Source organism: Falco punctatus, assembly GCF_963210335.1.
Source record: "Falco punctatus genome assembly, chromosome: 4".
Lineage (NCBI taxonomy): Eukaryota > Metazoa > Chordata > Aves > Falconiformes > Falconidae > Falco > Falco punctatus.
Window position 1 is genome coordinate 91,136,154 of NC_137583.1, and position 16,822 is coordinate 91,152,975.

At 39.5% G+C, this 16,822-nt stretch overlaps 1 protein-coding gene across 2 annotated transcripts in view; it reads right to left on the reverse strand.

The window, feature by feature from the left end:
• The window catches only part of SUGCT (succinyl-CoA:glutarate-CoA transferase), a 340,874-nt gene that overhangs the window by 207,241 nt on the left and 116,811 nt on the right, over positions 1–16,822 (reverse strand). For both annotated transcript variants that reach the window (XM_080382153.1, XM_080382152.1), the window contains 2 exons: positions 8,143–8,214; positions 2,190–2,287 (listed from right to left, as the gene is read on the reverse strand). In XM_080382153.1, coding sequence (XP_080238279.1) covers positions 2,190–2,287; positions 8,143–8,214 — 170 coding nt within the window. The remainder of the gene's footprint in view (positions 1–2,189; positions 2,288–8,142; positions 8,215–16,822) is intronic.

A 16,822-nucleotide genomic window follows, 5' to 3' on the forward strand; every position in this document is an offset into this window, starting at 1 on the left:
TTCTCTACAAATTCATTTTGAGGTGGGTAGCAGTGCACATATAGCAAGTGAATGGAAGGGTCTGCAGGTGTTTCTTTCCAAGTAAGGCACCTTAGGTTTCATGTGCTGGAAGCTGCAATGCTACCAGGCAATCAGTGATTTAATTAAGGTATTTTTCAGTGAAATTCTGCCATTACTATTTTGTCATTTCCCTTCATTTCTCAAGGGCTGACATTTTTGAGCACTGAGAAGCTATTAATTTAATTCTCTAAGTAACTTAAAAAATGAAACACATATAATTTTACAAACAACTGTGCATTAGTGAACAAAAGCAAAGTTACCATGGAATGCATACGGAAACATATTCAACCTCCATTAGAATGCCAAAGGTGTTTGTTATTGTCAGCGTTTTAAAGCAGAATGCCAGATGAATTCAAAATAATATGACATAACAAAATACTATTGGAAATGTCTGCTCCAGAAGTATGCATACAGTCACATAATGTGCATACATGCACATAAATTACACAGAAATTCAGCCTAAACAATGCTAATAAAACAGAACATAAACTCTGACAAAAAGACCTAAAGCAGTAATTGAAAGAGCAATGAGGTAATCTGATGAACTAATAGCTACAGATCTAAAAAAAAAAATAATAGAAATCTGGCAATTCATTCAAACAACTGTTGCTTGAACTTTTATCTTCTTATTCAGATATTGCTCATAAAAAGAACCAAAATACCTGCATTCAAAATTAACCACAAGCAACAAGCTAGTAAGTAATTTATCTGTGGATGCCAAACAGCATTCTCATAAGGTACCAAAGTACATCAGATAAATGCCACATTAAATGAAATTAACTCCAAGCAATCAGTCAACATGAACCACTTTGAAACTAAGGCTAAGTGTCAAGAATGTAAGAGCTCAAGAATAGGTCAAAAGGTAACTATTCCCTTTCAAAGGCTTAAAACTTATAGGATGAATAGGTTCATCTGTGCTATCACAATACATTTGTTATAGGAAGGCAAGTGAAAGACAAGTTCCAAGAGCTAGTCACGAACAGTTGTACCATAATTGTTTGAAAATTCAAAGTTACCTAGTACTTCAGTATTTCACTGGGGGCAGAACATCTGAAAATGGACAGGTAAGACACAGGCAAAAGTGCAAGTGCACAGAAAGAGGCAAAATCACTTTCTGTACAGTCTTTAATGCAGGGTGATTCTGGTTCTCAATATCCAATAAATGTGTGGGGCTGAGAAGATGAGGAGGGGTGTGCTACTGAAACTCTTCTCAGATGGAATGAAAATGGGAGGCATCTGACTTAATGCTCCTAAAAAAATACCAAAAATTGCTTGAATGACAATTGTTACACATTTGTTGACAAAGACTCATACAGTTCAAGTGTCAAAACAATAGTGTGCTGTTTCTTCAATCACTGACAACAGTAGAGACACTGTCTCTTCTGCTTACCCCTTGAAGCATGAAGTGTTGCCACCTTTGGATAGCTTTACACTGATCAGGTTTTTCCTTATTTTATAAAAATTTATCATTGCCTCCATTAAACAGAAGAGCATTCCACAGAAATAAGGCCTTCTCAAACAGAATGAGGAAGATAACTAAGCTAGTTTAATCTCTCAAATAAAGGGTTCCTGAGCCTCCTCTTAAATAATTTTTAATTAAAGTATTTAATAGGACGATTCCCAAGTAGAATACTAAGCACATATTCTTTTGATTTCCAAAGGATTGATCCAGGGGGAATTTGGGGCACAGAGCACCACAATACAGAACCAGCAGTGAGGGAGTTGCATCAGGCGAAACTCCCTTGGATACAGCAACTCTGAGTGAAAACTTTAAAATGCCAGTCACAGTAAAAGCAAATGGTGCTCCAAGCATTTTATTTCCAAGAGTTACACTCATCCAGGAAAGCAGAAAGCACTGGTTGTTTCGCTAAAATTCAAGTTAATGGTTAAAAATAAATTAAAATGGTTTCTGAAAACTTAAATCTGTGGTTTGGCTTCTTGCTGACCCACACTAAAGTCTGTGTGCACAAGGAAGTGTACTTAAAACCAATAAGAGTTCTCAATATTTCTTTTAAAAAATAAAGTATTTCAAAAGAATGAAGTAATTTTTTTACATGATGAGAGTTTCTTGTACATGACTATTTGCATTAACAGATTAAATGTCATTTCTTCCCTTGTAATTAACTTACCTGGCTGACAATATGTCAATAAGCTCTTTTCTGTTCTGGACTCTGAGTGTATTAGTTTTGTATCTGGAATCCTTACTAACTTCAGTCAAATTCAGGATCTAAGTAAAAATAAAGGTGAGTAAGAAATGTGCTTGGCAGGAGATATTTATAGAGTTAAGGAAATTCATTACCGATTTAAGATAGCTTTCCAAAAATCCCCACTTCTCATTAATCTTTTAATATGGATTAGGAAATTAAGACAAGATAATGCCTCCTGGTTAATGTTACATAACAAGTACAGAAAAAGACAGAAATTAAACTGAAGATCCAAATCTTAGTTTATAGCTTTCACCATTAGCTAGGAGAAATTATTATTGTACAACACAAAAAAGTTTGTAAGTTATTACCATGCGATCTGTGGGATTATCCTGCACTAAAAGTTACATGTCACAGAATAAGAAATATGACTGTACTTCATATCCTAGAATGAGAAAAAGCTATGTCTAAGAATATTTATTTCCACTTCAGTAATTTCTGTCAAAAAACAAACAAACAAAAAAAAAATAATGAAAAGGTGCTTTTCTATTAAAATGCCATAGTTTTTCTTTATGATTTCTTCCAAAAAATAATTTAAAAAATGGTGGTATAACCTCTAAGAAAGGAGAAATATATCTTCTATCTGTAACTCCCACCTGGCACATTAGAAATGTAACCATCATGCAAAGACAATGTGTATTATACTATAAAGGGAATTAAACGTGGAGAACAAGTCTTAGAATTTTGTAGAAGCATTTATGAGACAGAGTAGCTGTGTGGACAATCAATACTTACTACACAATTTATCTATTTATGCTACATACATAAATAAGCAGAATGAGTTGTGCTTTCCAAATACAATAAAAAATATCCCAGTAACATCAGCTACAGAGGGAGGCAGAATAGAAGCTTACAAAGAAAGAGACTGTCACATATTCTTCATGTACTTGTACTCACTAACACACAGCCAAGATCAATTTGTCTTACAATGAGTCCTATAATCATTCTATAACATGCTACATTTTGTTACAGGGCCATTTCCACGATGGCTTACAAAAACCAGTACTGGCTCAGTGCTGAAGTCCCTATAGCCCATCATCTTGTATCTGCCTCTGGCTGAGTGCGGATGCTTAGGAAGAGCTTAAGAACAGGGCCAGTACATATGATATTTCCTTAAAACCCATCCAGCCTCCAGCCTTCTTCAGATTAGGGCATTTCAGAGCTGGAGCTGTTTTCTACGTATTTAGCCATCCTCAATGGAGTTTTGTTTTATTAACACATTCAATTGCTCCTTTAATCCATATGCCTATGTACTACCACATGTAAGTGATAAATAGAATGGCGTCAATCTCTCTGATGGTTACCTCAAACGTAAACTTCCCCTAATTCCCCTGAGATTGGTTCACACCAAGGCCACTATCATTTAATGTCTCCTCGCTTCACTGGAGCGAATAAGGGCATGGCTTCCCTTCTGAGTGAACAGCTGTTGATGGCATAAAACCATTAGCAAAACAGATACCTAGAGATATTCAAAACAGATAATCACCTTTGATGTAGTTGTCATCTGGTGACAAAACTAAATATGGAACCTGAGGTATCAGTAAATTATTTTGAACAATGGCTATATTATGTAACTTTTCTGCAGATTTTTGTCTACAAGGTAACACAAAACACCATCTAGCATCTTCCATCAACAATGCACAGCACATTTTCTTTTCCTTCAACGTTTATACAACCTAATTTATGAAAATCACTAACACATCAGAATTCAGTTTCAGGAAATGTTCTTCCTTCCCTATCTGAAAGTGTAACAATAATATTGGTACCCCCTTAAAATTATCTCTCATTTTAATACTGTTATTTGGAGTTACAAATCACTGCTTTATAGAAAAAATCATGCAAGGTTGTTCAAAATAAATGATAGTGAATACTTATTTATGAGAGATTAAAAAAACCAAGAAATTAATCAGAAAACTGTGGTTCCATTTGATGAGTTAAATGAAAAATTATTATATGGAGTTGCTCACTCTACTGTTTTAATTAGCATTACTGACTTCAGCTTTAACTTAATGTCCACCTGTTGTAAGGATGTTTCTATCTCTGTTCTTCTTAATCTTTTCATGACTAACAAATGCAGCTTTGAGAACTTATTCATTAATGTCCCATTCAACTTTTTGCATCACGCTGCCACTGTTATTTTATTTCACTGTGATCATTTGCAATGAAACTGCTGTTCTCCATTTCGAGGCCTCCTTCAAGCTCTAAGGTGCACATTCAGAATTCACGCTCTCTGTGTTTTGTCCCACCACACTAGGAAACCTATTTGTACTCTCCTTTGCTGTACGCAAAAGTTCAGCCTTCTGAAGATTCCTGCCCAGTTTTCCCATTTATACCAAAGCAGCCACACAGCAGGGCATGCTTTTGTAACGCTCGACCACTATGAAATGCACTTCAGCCAGCAGTGTTATAAAGTTTTTCTGCATTTATCCAAGTCCCCAAACAAGCTACAGTTTGTTGTCATTGAATTTGAAAATATCACAGTGAATTATTCTAGGGTTTTTTTCTTTCTCCTTGCCTGAAAAGATATGGTTGAAGCAGAAAGTTTGCAATTGTTTACAGCTTGAGCCAGCTGTTACATCTCTAGAGTACGTGTCTTCAGGGCACCAGCTTCCATACAGCATGTATTTTTAGCACCATCTCATCTCAGAAAGGTTCTCTAATGGCAATTCCAAAGTTTGAGTTTGCAGTCTCTGTATTTACAGGGTGTTGCAAGCCTTCCTGTAATAAAGTCCTCTTCTCCTTTACTGGCTCTCCCCCTTCACGATGTTTGAAGTTCCAAATCACCTTTGACTTAGCACAGAGCGCACCTCCAACGGGTTCCACAGCATTCCACTGGCTTCCACATCACACTGCTTCTGGGCAATGTAACGGCCCAAATCCATACTTACAATAACTCGACAACAGTAAAAAGACTGTTCTTTTTAAAAACAAACACGATGACTGGTTTATAGAAAAATAACCATTACCTGTCACAGCACTATCAAAACTAGCCAGCTGCAACAAGGCTTTATCATCACAACCTTTTCACAAATAAACTTTTCATACAGTCCAGACAACTTGTCATTGAACTATTTTCTTTTTCTTCTTAACATTTCATGCCTTATGTATTTAACAATCACCACAACCTTTTCACAAATAAACTTCCCATACAGTCCATACAATTTGTCCCTGAACTCAAACACATATTCTTTCTTCACTTTTATCTTGGGCTTTTCAGCTTCTGGGGGTTGATCACCTTTCTTCTCATCTGCTTTCTTGACATCTGGGCTTTTGTTTTCTTCAGAGGGGGGTTCTGATAAGCTTATAGTACCTCGTCCTTTCACCTCCTGGGCCACATCGGACAGTAACCTGAGTGAGCTTGCAGCAGCAGATTCAGAATACAGCACTAATACATTACTTTTAACAAGCTTCTCAACATCCTCATGGTTGCCCATTTTTTCTGTGAATGGATACACCTTCAACGAGCACATAAATGCCAGCAAGAATATCGCCAGGCTGAGCACCAGCAGCAGCAGCAGCGACAGGAGCCTCCCGTGGCACCACGCTGCTCCTGCGCCTTCCCCCGGCACAGCCATCACCGCTGTCAAGCCAGACCCACTCTGGACCCGCCACGTGGGCCGCTGCCACGTCTGGCCGTGCACTCCGCTGCTACCACCCATTACCCTCAGTCTCTTGGCTCCACGGCAGTCAGGCTTCCTTCTCTTTGATCCCAACCGCTCACCTTTACCAGTGTCTGATCTGGATCCCCAGGCTCTTCCCGCCTATCTCAACGTGATCTGGATCGCAGGCTATCCCCGCCTGTCTCGTCTACATTGGGCACCACTGTCACCACTCAAAACTTCCAATGTCCCCCGGCACAACCACCACTGCTGTCACCGCTCATTAATTACACTCAGTGTCACAATGTGATGGTCCTGCATTCAAGCCTCACACAGGGCAGCAATTGTCACAGCACTATCAAAACTAGCTGGCTGCAACAAGGCTTTATCAATTACCCAAAACTGGAACTATTTTTTCTGGGTTTTTAATCCCTTCGAGTGCAAGCAATCATCATTTTCCCATGTTCTGTACCTCCTACTTTCAATTCTAAAAATACCAGAACACCATTATAAGGATGAAACAAAAAATCACCAGCCTGCAGACTAGGGCCAATATTCACCTCCCTCAATTCTAGTCCTACAGATTCTGAGGTAACACAAATCATAGAAACATTGCCTCATCTTCTGGGGTACCATCCACTCTCTACTAATTAAAGAGGGCATATGTAGCAACAAGTCGCACCGTAAGTCTTTCAGGTGCATCCTAAAGCGAGGTGAATGCATGGTCTGAATTTTTAGTGCTTTTTGGCTCACACCATGGTGTCAGCCCCTACTGAGCCATATCTTCAGCTCTGCCTTGCTCAAGAATGGCAGGATGACCAGTGTTTGGTACACAATTCTTCAGGCAATAAAGCACCGAGAAGACATTCACAGCTGTGTACTGGGGCTTCCTGGAAAGATTCCCTTTATGAGACAATGAGTCTTGGATAACACTGTGTTGCGGCAGGTAGGCATTCAGTCATTAGTCTTCATTCACATTAAGATAATGATCGCACCGCAGTGACTGGACGCCTGTTTGAAGAAAACCCACTGAGCAAACTTTGATGAGGTTAACTGGTTACTTACTGAGAGATTGGATTCAAGCAAGTGAAACCAGACCCCTCCAGACAGCAAGGTGGGGATACGTACCCCGAATGGTACTGAGAGAGAAGCACAACAGCACTGCCTTTTTACTGCATGCTCCAGTCATTAGTTGTGAACATCCGTGGCAATGTGAAATGTCTGACATGAACATGAACAAATGCAGAAAAATAATTCTCAGTTTCCTGGGCGTGATTAATTTAGGTTAAGCATCCAAGTTCCCAGAGAAAAAACATAATGGCAGGAGAAAGGTAGAAATCCGATTTTTAAAAATGCTGCCTAATGCTATACACAAAACTTCTCTTGTCCCAGCTTACACGTTACTGGGGCCTTTTGTCTGGAACTTTGCTACACTTTACTTAGAATATTTTTTTCCCTACAACCACTACTTTCTCTTAAAATGTTTTCACTGTCCAGGGGACAGCAATTCCACATATTAAAACAAAAGGAAAAGAGCATGTGAAAAATCCAAAATTATTTTACAACTTTCCAAGCCATCCCCTGTGAAAAAAGAATTGCCAGCATCATGTTCCTTCAGTCCAAAATAATGAAGATACCAGATTTTGAACGCAGCTGTCCTGTTTGAAGATTTTTTTTCTTCAACATTGTACCTCTGCACCACTCCAAAGTCAGCCCACAGCCCTGTAGTATTTCTTTTCTAAGTCTGCAAGTTTCTTTGTGAGCACAGACCAGCCCACACTAGTGTTCAGAAGGACAATGCACTCGGCTGATGATTAAAGTGGCCCAAGAACCATCCATCCCATAGTCTTGCCTTGTGAATAGCTGCGCCTACCATGTAGTTTATGGAGAAACAATGTCACGTTTCTTTCTGAAAAAGGCACCAGTGTGATTTCCATGACATTCACCATTCCAGAACTGGGAAGGTGTTAGCTTGTTCTTTTTTTAGCTAATTAGCTGTGCAGTTTCAGTGACTTCAAAAGGGGTTCAGCACCTACAGATTTGGGAATTGAGGTGTTCTGAGTACAGAAACAAAGCACAGAACACAAATAAGTCTCCTAAACTACCAGCCAGAAACCCAGGGTTAGAATTTATACGCATAACTTATTTTCACAAAAAAAAAAAAAAAAAAAAAAAAAAAGGAAAAGGAGGGGGGTAATTAAGAAGCAATCAGTAATTATTTTCCTAGTCAGAACGGAAATTATTAGACATTTCTGTACCATTGCCCAACATGCCATTACCTTGCACACAGTGACGAACTGCTGATCATTTCCAGCTCCCACCACAAGGTACCCATCCTTGGTCTTAAAAGCCTGGAAGAACAAAGATAGGTGATAAGCTGTAGCTAAACTATAAAGCAGTAGTACATCTTAGAGCAAAAATTTTATACATAATGTTCAAATTACTTCCTTAAACATTTCCATTCAGACCCAGTCTCTAGTTCTATAAAAGTGGCTCCAAGTCACCCACAAGGATGGATGCAGCCCTTTTGATTTCTAGAGTTCTTCTAGAGTTGAGAATTTATCTTGGTCAAGAGTTTATTTGCTAAAAAACACGTCTTGAAGCAGCCTCAAACTTTGCAAATGTGTCCCACGCTCACAAGGATGGAGAAGGATTTACCAGGATAACACTTACTCGCCAGGAGTTATTTATTCATCTTCACTCTCAGCCTGACTGAGAGCAGACAGCTGCACTGAGGTGTCACAGACCCCGACCAAAGACGCAAGAAAAAAATGATTGCCAAATAGTAATGACAAGTTAGGGATTCTCAGGGGGAAGAAAGGGATAGGCTGCACCTTTCCGGCTCCTCAGCTAAGATTAACCTATCTCCTTGGTCAATGGTCTCAAGATCAAGCTCCTGGAGAAAATGGGACTTCTTTTCCAGCTTTGAGGATTTTTTTTTCTTTTGACTTCATTACAATGGCCTTACTGGCACATTTCATGTTGAACAGAACATTTCACTGGGTAGGACATAACTAACCACCTTTCATTTCAGTCTAAAACATCTCCACCTAGATTTTCATAGGGGAAAACAAAATAAATCTGTAATTGGTATCATCCTCAATTTTTACCACTGTGTCAGGGCATCTTCTAAAATTGGATAACGCATGTGGATTCCCCTTTCCTCCACACCTCTCCCTTCTACAAGTTTCAGTCATACATTTTACAAACACAGTTTTAGGAAGCATTTAGGAAAAATTATTTCAGTATTCATTTGACTTCAGTACAATAGGCCAGCACAGGCTGGTAGCACTAATGGTGACAAGGCCTAGCAAGACTTTCTTGCAGAGAATAAAACTCATCTTCAATTCACAGAAATCAATTTTTCTATGAGCTATAACGTCCTGATCTAAAGGTATGAATTCTTACTGGAAATTTTGGTTACACAACACACAAATACAAGCCCTGGTACAGGAACATTTTGATAATAAAATGTCTTCTCATGCTACTGTGGCTTATTCTTCACAAACAGGAATATACTATTCCAACTTTCAATCTTTCATACAGATACAACTACATCCACACTCCAAATATTTTACCATCTGGTATAGTCAAAGCTTTAAAATCATATGTGGAAAATCATGTCCACTGAAATGCAAGTAACTGTATGTCATAGTTAGGATATCACTCGTTTGCTCTCGCTGTTTCATTTCTTGTCAAATTGTATTGGTCAGTGATAAAGTTGAGCTGTTTATTTTTCACACATTTAATTAAGCATTTCAGTCTAAGATTCTTAGCAAGCAAAGATGAAATTCAACAAATATTTAGTCCCAAGCATGCAAAAAAGTCCCACTGACTTGGCCCCAATACAGTAAAAGTCTAGAAGAACACATAATATAAAGGTACTGCACATTCATGCTCCAAAAAGGAAAATGGGGGAAAGAATAAAGAAAAGAAAGTTGTATATGAATGCATAAACATTTTTAGATATACCTGTTCATGCAGATTTCTGTCTAGAACAATCATGACAGAGCCTGGTGTAATATGTAAGACACAACACACACACCACACAAATAAATGGCTTTTAGTAGGAACAGTTATGAACTAAAACTGTCAATATAAACTTACCCCCTTTAGTCACAGGCAAGATCTGTTTTCTGAACGCCCTGCCCAAATCCTGACCTGTCTTTGCTGATGCTCTGAGTTCTAAAACCAGCCACACACATTTCACACAAATTATGGGTTTAAAACTACATGTATCCGTATGCATATGTAACACAAAATAGTTATTATTGGTGTATCCGCTTACTCCTTCCAGTAAACACAAATTTGAAATTCTTTTACACATTCTTCTAAACTTCTGGTCTGGATACCTGTTACAGATTGCAAAGCTTACAACATATATAATGTACTTAAATACAGATCCCCTTCTTCCACACTAGAAATAGATTTAAAATTGTAGCATGGGCAAGTCTTAAAGAGTTTACTATTTATCAGCAACTTTTTTAGAGGCTTGCATCCCTGTAAGGAGACTGTGATGACACAATAGCCGCATACCACTATGAACAGCATCTGTACCCGTGGGCTGCCCATGCAGCAGCGGAAGTCACTCTGAATTTAAGGGCCTGGTTATTAGCATGTGTGCTTCAGTTGCTTTGCGGAATGTGTGGGAAAACTGATTATTCTTAATTGCATTGTATGTCTAAAAAGCTAAACCAACAATCATGTCATCCTTACACAACAAAAATGGTATCATCATAAATGCAGCAGTGTCTTTTTCCATGAAGCTTAACTCAAATGTCTTCAGCTGCTATTTTAAGCTTCCCTTTACAAAACAGCTGATTATTTGCCAGTCATTGCTGCTGATAAAGCAGAAACTTCCAAATGTTATTAGCACAATATTGATGCCAACATTTAAGGGTGATAACAATGGTTTTATTCATCACCCATAAATGTACGCACACTACAGGTTACCACAGGTTACTGTCTGGTCACAGAAAGCTTCACAATCTTATTATACAAAGGACAGTAAGGGCAAAGTGCAGACAGATTTTAATGAGATTTTGTTTTGATAAAACTCCTGTCCATCACTTCGAATCATTTCACATTAGTGCAATAAAAGGCACTATACACACAAGGCAAAAGTCTTTTTTGCCTTCCCCTTTTTCTGAAGAATGAGGCTTTCTGATAAGATTCTTGAGAGCATGAGCATGATTTAACCTGTTGCTCCCCTGTGGTATCCTGAGCAGTGGGACATCACTCAGTGAAGACAAGAAACAAAAACCAGAAAAAAAAATTAGTCCATGTGTTGTCTATGGAAAAAGCAGAGATAGACTGCGAGCATCTAAAGGCGTAGCTTTTCAGTATGGTGTAAAAAGCTCGAGGGTTTCTTAGAAGATAATCTGTAAGTTCACATTGACAAGATATAGCACATGACATCAACATATGCATGCTCAAAGCCAGGTCTCAAGGTTCAGTGTGCATACGTCAACACCTCACGCCAACTAACGGATGTTACAGGACCTCATTAATACTCAGCACTTTTGCAAATTTGATCCCAGGACACTGTGTATACCTGAGCCACTTTGTGCACTGAAACATTTTAACCTTCCTAAACGCATGAAAAATAAACTCTATCCACCTTCAGAAATGTTCTAAGTGGCTTACAAGTATTCTAAAAATGCCATATAGACCATAAAATAAGGATGCAGGCCAAACTTAACCTTAGTTTATTATCAAAGCAAAGACTTGCTGAGATAATGTAAGGCCAAACTATCCGGTCTTTGCACTGCTCTAAGTCAACAGTCTTTCAAAATTTGCCAGCTTTGATGATGTTAATAAAAGACCACCAATCTCCTGTGTTTATTGCCTGCTTTATGAATTTTAAGCCTATATATGCTATGGCAATCATCAACCATACATAAATATCTTTGCATATGTTTCAATTTGCATGTTGATTCCACAAAAAACCTTAAAATGTAAGGGACCAATTACAAAGATAGGCCAATTCCAATAAAATGATCAAAAGTCCAGGTCAGTTTTCAGTACTCGAATCCAAAACACAGAAATCAAAACAACCAGAACATCTGCTGCTACATATGGTGATGCTTTACTCCCCTCCATCAGGTATTTATACACATTCATAAGAGCTCCTTGAGCCTGCTCTCTGCTCCTCCAGGATAAACAGTCCCAGCTCTCTCAGCCTCTCCTCGTATGAGACGCGTTGCAAGCCCTTAATTATCTTCATGGCCCTTTGCTGGACCTGCTCCAGCATGAGGACATCCTTGTCCTACAGACCCCAGAAGCTGACCCAACTGTGGACCCACAACTGGATCCACTGGTTATTTGTCCTCACCGGTACCGAGCAGAGGGGAGGGATCACCTCCCTTGACCTGCTGGCAGTGCTCCTCCTAATCCAGACCAGGATGCTCTCTTAGTCACAGGGGCACACTGTTCATGTTCTGGTTTTTGTCCACCAGCACGTCCAGGTGCTTTTCTGCAACGCTGCTTTCCAGCCAGTCAGCCCCCAGTCTGTACTGATGTGTGAGGTTATTCCCTACCATGTGCAGGACTTTGTACTTCCCCTTGTGGAATTTCATGAAGTTCCTGTTGGCCCGTTTCTCCAGCCTGTCAAGGTCCCTCCGAAAGGCAGCATGACCACCTAGTGTATCAGCCGCTCCTCTCAGTTCTGTATATTTTGCAAACCCTTGCTGAGGGTGCGCTCTGTCCACTATCCAGGTGGATGACCATGTACTGGCCCCATGTACCCCTGGGAATGCCGCTGGCAAGTGGCCTCTAGCTGGACTTCATGCCACTCGTCGCAACCTTTTGAGCACAACAGGCCAGCCAGTTTTCGTTCCACCTCAAAAATCTGAATCTAAATCAGCACTGCTGAGGGCACCTCATAGTCTAGTCTCAAAAGCTATTGGCAGACCAAATCCAGCACACACTGAAATACGGCCTCCAGCCGTCACCATCAGCAGGCAGCTTCCCAGGGGGGCCACTAGGACTGTCAAGGTCAAATGCAAAGGATGCAGAAACTAGATGTGGCTTCTTCAGAGACTTCTTAGGAAGAAGAATTTGGAGGCTGAATAATACCTGGAGAGACCAACAGAACAAAGCATTGGTGTTTTGAAACTGGAGGATCATTCCATAATTGGGAGTGGTTAATAGCTTTAATTATCTGAACAAGCTACGGATTATTTCCATTTTCAGTTGCTGTATTGGCCCCTTGACTGATAATGGCAGCCAATGGTGGAAATATTTGAAAGCTTCCAGGCCTCCCCTCGAAGGAAGATTTGCACTACCTGAGGTATGGCAAAAGGGGTGTATTACTCATCTTTATGAGTTTTGTTATCTAATGTTCCTATGTGAATAACAGCTGGGTTCTGTAAAGATACTTACAATCCTTTTTCACTGGGAATAGCCAACCTCAGAATTGAAGTATCTTGCAAGACAGCACTGCCTTTTGATTCATAAATTTGAATAGTAGCACCTCTAAAAGCATCCAAGAATGGATTGTGAGGGGAACAGCTGGAGGGCTTGTGGATAGTCACAACGTACTGGTGAGTTCTGGAGCAGGGCTTAAATGGTAGTAACTTTTCAGTGCCTTCTAACTGCTGTTGATTGCACAGAGCAACAGGCTGATCGCTCCAACTGGCACACCATGAAGCAGCTTGCTGAAGATTTTGGGAAGATGCCATCCTTTTATAAAGGCTAGATACAATATTTCTGTAAGGTATGTGTTTGTCAGCACAGCAGGGAGCGCTCCCGGGTGGCATTAAAGGAGAACGCTCCTCCGAGCTCCTTCCCGAGATTGGCAGAGGAGCAAGCAGCTTTGTGTGAATGCTGAATGGATTTTTGGGACCAGCTGGAGACAGTGCAGAACAAAAGACACCTACGTGAGACATCTGTAAACATAAATCCAGAAAAAGCTAAACCAATATTTTCAGACAAAGCTTTGAAACATATCGCCAACATTTTTTAAAAAGAGATTTATTTCCATATGCCACTCCTTCCTCTCCCCTCCATCTTCCCATTTACAGCAGTCTCTCCACTCACTCACAGAACCAGCAAATAATTACACAGTAAAACACTACGTGACCATACGTAGGTCTCCATCTGTGTGCTTGAAGTAGTTCCCTGGTGCTAATGGGTGTGGACAAAGAGAAAAGCTGGCCTCTTGCAGGCTTGGAACCACAGAAAAATTACAATGTTACTTTTAATTTATTGCATATTTGCCTGCAATTACACTTTGAAGTTTCCAGCGTGATACTTGATTCAATGCAAAGGTCATTTGAGGACAAGCATTCTCTAGTCTTAATGTAGATTAAAGGCTGCCCTTAAGAAGGTGATGTGGTCAGAATTTGACTGACACGTATGCAGGCTCTCTTCTCCTGCCAACCGAATGTATCTACAGCATATGTAGAATATTTTTTTCCCTCCAACTCTGGTTCCCAAATACATTAAAGAGTAGGAGATCCTCAAGTTTTGCTTCAGATCCAGAACAGTTACATTCCTTCCAGATGGGATAAACTTGGCACATCATTTCTCTACCTTTACACATTGGTTTGAATAAAACATCAGCTGTGCCACAGAACCATAGAGTAGCCACTCTTTTTTCTTTCAAGTGAAGGGCACAATCCTTTCCTAACAACTTAATACTTAATTACTGTAACAAATGGGAACAAGACCAAGAAGTTTGGTCAGTGGTAGTTCTAAGCAATACATATAAATCATAAAGACCACACACTTTGAAACTATTTGCCTGCTTTGCACTCTCTTCCAAGTGAAAGCAAACAGTAAAAATAAAAAATGTAAATTTCATGGACTGGATTAATGTATGCTAAACGTTCTCACTGAGCAAACTGAAGAAGGGCATTCCACACAAAGATTAAACTTTTTCCCTCCAGCCTTCTCAACCCGCGCTATTTTTCTCGTCATTGCCATGTCGCAGGACATACCATCCCGCAGCTTCACAGCTATCAGTCTACCAGATACATCGGTATTTAAGAATATCTGCAATAATTCTCTTGCACGCAAGAGAAGTTTGACTGGATGCCATGAGCTTGTGGGAAGGGTGTTTATGGTAGGAATGGGAATGATTACTTTGGTCTCTGAGATGAGGCAGAACACCGGCACCGATGTCAAGGAAAGCACTCCACAGGCTACCAACCAGGGACACCATTCACTTCTACAGAACACACCATCCATTAGACAATTTTTCTGATCAACCTTCAAGTTCCATATACATGTGAGTGCAGAAAAAATGACTTTGCCTGAAGTAAAGCAGATGAGAACCATTAAATGCGCTCCAAATGCACCTCACTGAAAGGGGCAAAGTTAACACTGAAAGGGGCAAAGTTAACACCAAATCACAGCATCTATCAATCACAGGGACATCTGCATTTGGCATTACAGTGTATTATTCTCAACACTCACTGCAGCAGCAGGCCAGTCTAGCTCTGCTCTCCAGACCATGCCATGTTTTTTATCCAGTTGCTGCCTAACGTGAGAAGTATAAACTGCTGGGAGCAGACTGCAACCACGGCCTCTGCCCTAAGAAATAGGTTGGAGACAGGACCCCTCTGTCACTGACTCTTCTTCTGGTCATATGATATTTGCACTGCTCACTTCCCAATTGGTTAGATGTAATATATAGATTTGTAATCTAGAAGTATCAGTTGGGCATACTATTTACCAAAAAGACTTCTGTAACTGTTACTTCGTATTTAATAGTGCAATGAACGTTAACGATGGATTGCATACCCTTATTTTTAAAGATGAGACTTATCTCTCAAAGAACATACACTGAAAGGAAATTAAAGCATTTTCTTTGTTTTCTACTGTGCATGCAGAATACATCTAGCCTCACCACCCAAAAAGCCATTTAAAAACTGGAAGAGCAGTGAACAGCTTTAAAGTGGGAAACTTGTCACTTTCCCAAATTTCTAAAATTTTAAATACGTAAACTATACCTCAATTCAAAATAAATACTCTGGTATTGTAAACTGGCATTAAAACTGTTCCTTGCTGTTGAAAAATAAAATATCAGGCACAGAATCACATTCTCCATTGCCACATTAGTTTTCCATTAGTTTTTCAACAATGAAATTACACACACACAGACACGCACACACAAAATAAATAAACTTTAATCACAGTATCACACTGGAGCCAGTGTAATTAATGTTGTGTCAGCATTTCCATTTAAGCCACTATTTTCAAGAGGTTTATAGCACAGCCATAAAAATTCAGTTAGGTTGAAATTAAGCAAACAAGGTCTCATACAGCAAGCAGCATTTAAGTATATATACAGACAGCAGCCAGTTACTACTTATATGGGAATTAAAATAGACGCTTACTGATTTTAAAGGGCACTGCAGAGCTATTTTTTTAAACAATATTTTTCTCAACATTTATAATAATCTCTCAAAAGCCTGAATCCAAGCTATGTTTCCTTACCCTTTTTCCTTCTCACACAATAGTTCACACAATTTCTTCCAATTTTGGGATTGTAAGCATTGTTTTTTTGTTTCACTTTTAAAGTAAAAGAAAGCAATGAAAACATTTCTTTTGAAAAACAACACACATGACGACAGTCTGGTCCTGATACAGGCCTCCAGGCATTTCTGAAGCAGAAATGACAAATAGTTCTTACACCTTCCAAAAAATCAAAAGATATAGCTGTCTGGAAAATCTGAGTACTCAAATATGAGGTTTTAAGAGTGCTATTTAGAATTTAATTTTAAATGAGGTCTTATTTCTGTTTTCAGCAGAAATCATTGCAGCAGGATCAGTGTCATTATTTCTGTCCCTTTCCCACTCCGCTCTTTGGCTTTAATTGATGTAGCGGTACAATTTCCAAAGGTGAGCTTTATAGTATCGACTGCCTTTTTGATAGCTCCCACCCAGCGGGTCAGCCTGGCATTTCAAGCTGCAGACAGATGAGCCAGTGCAAGCAAACTAGAACTCAGACTG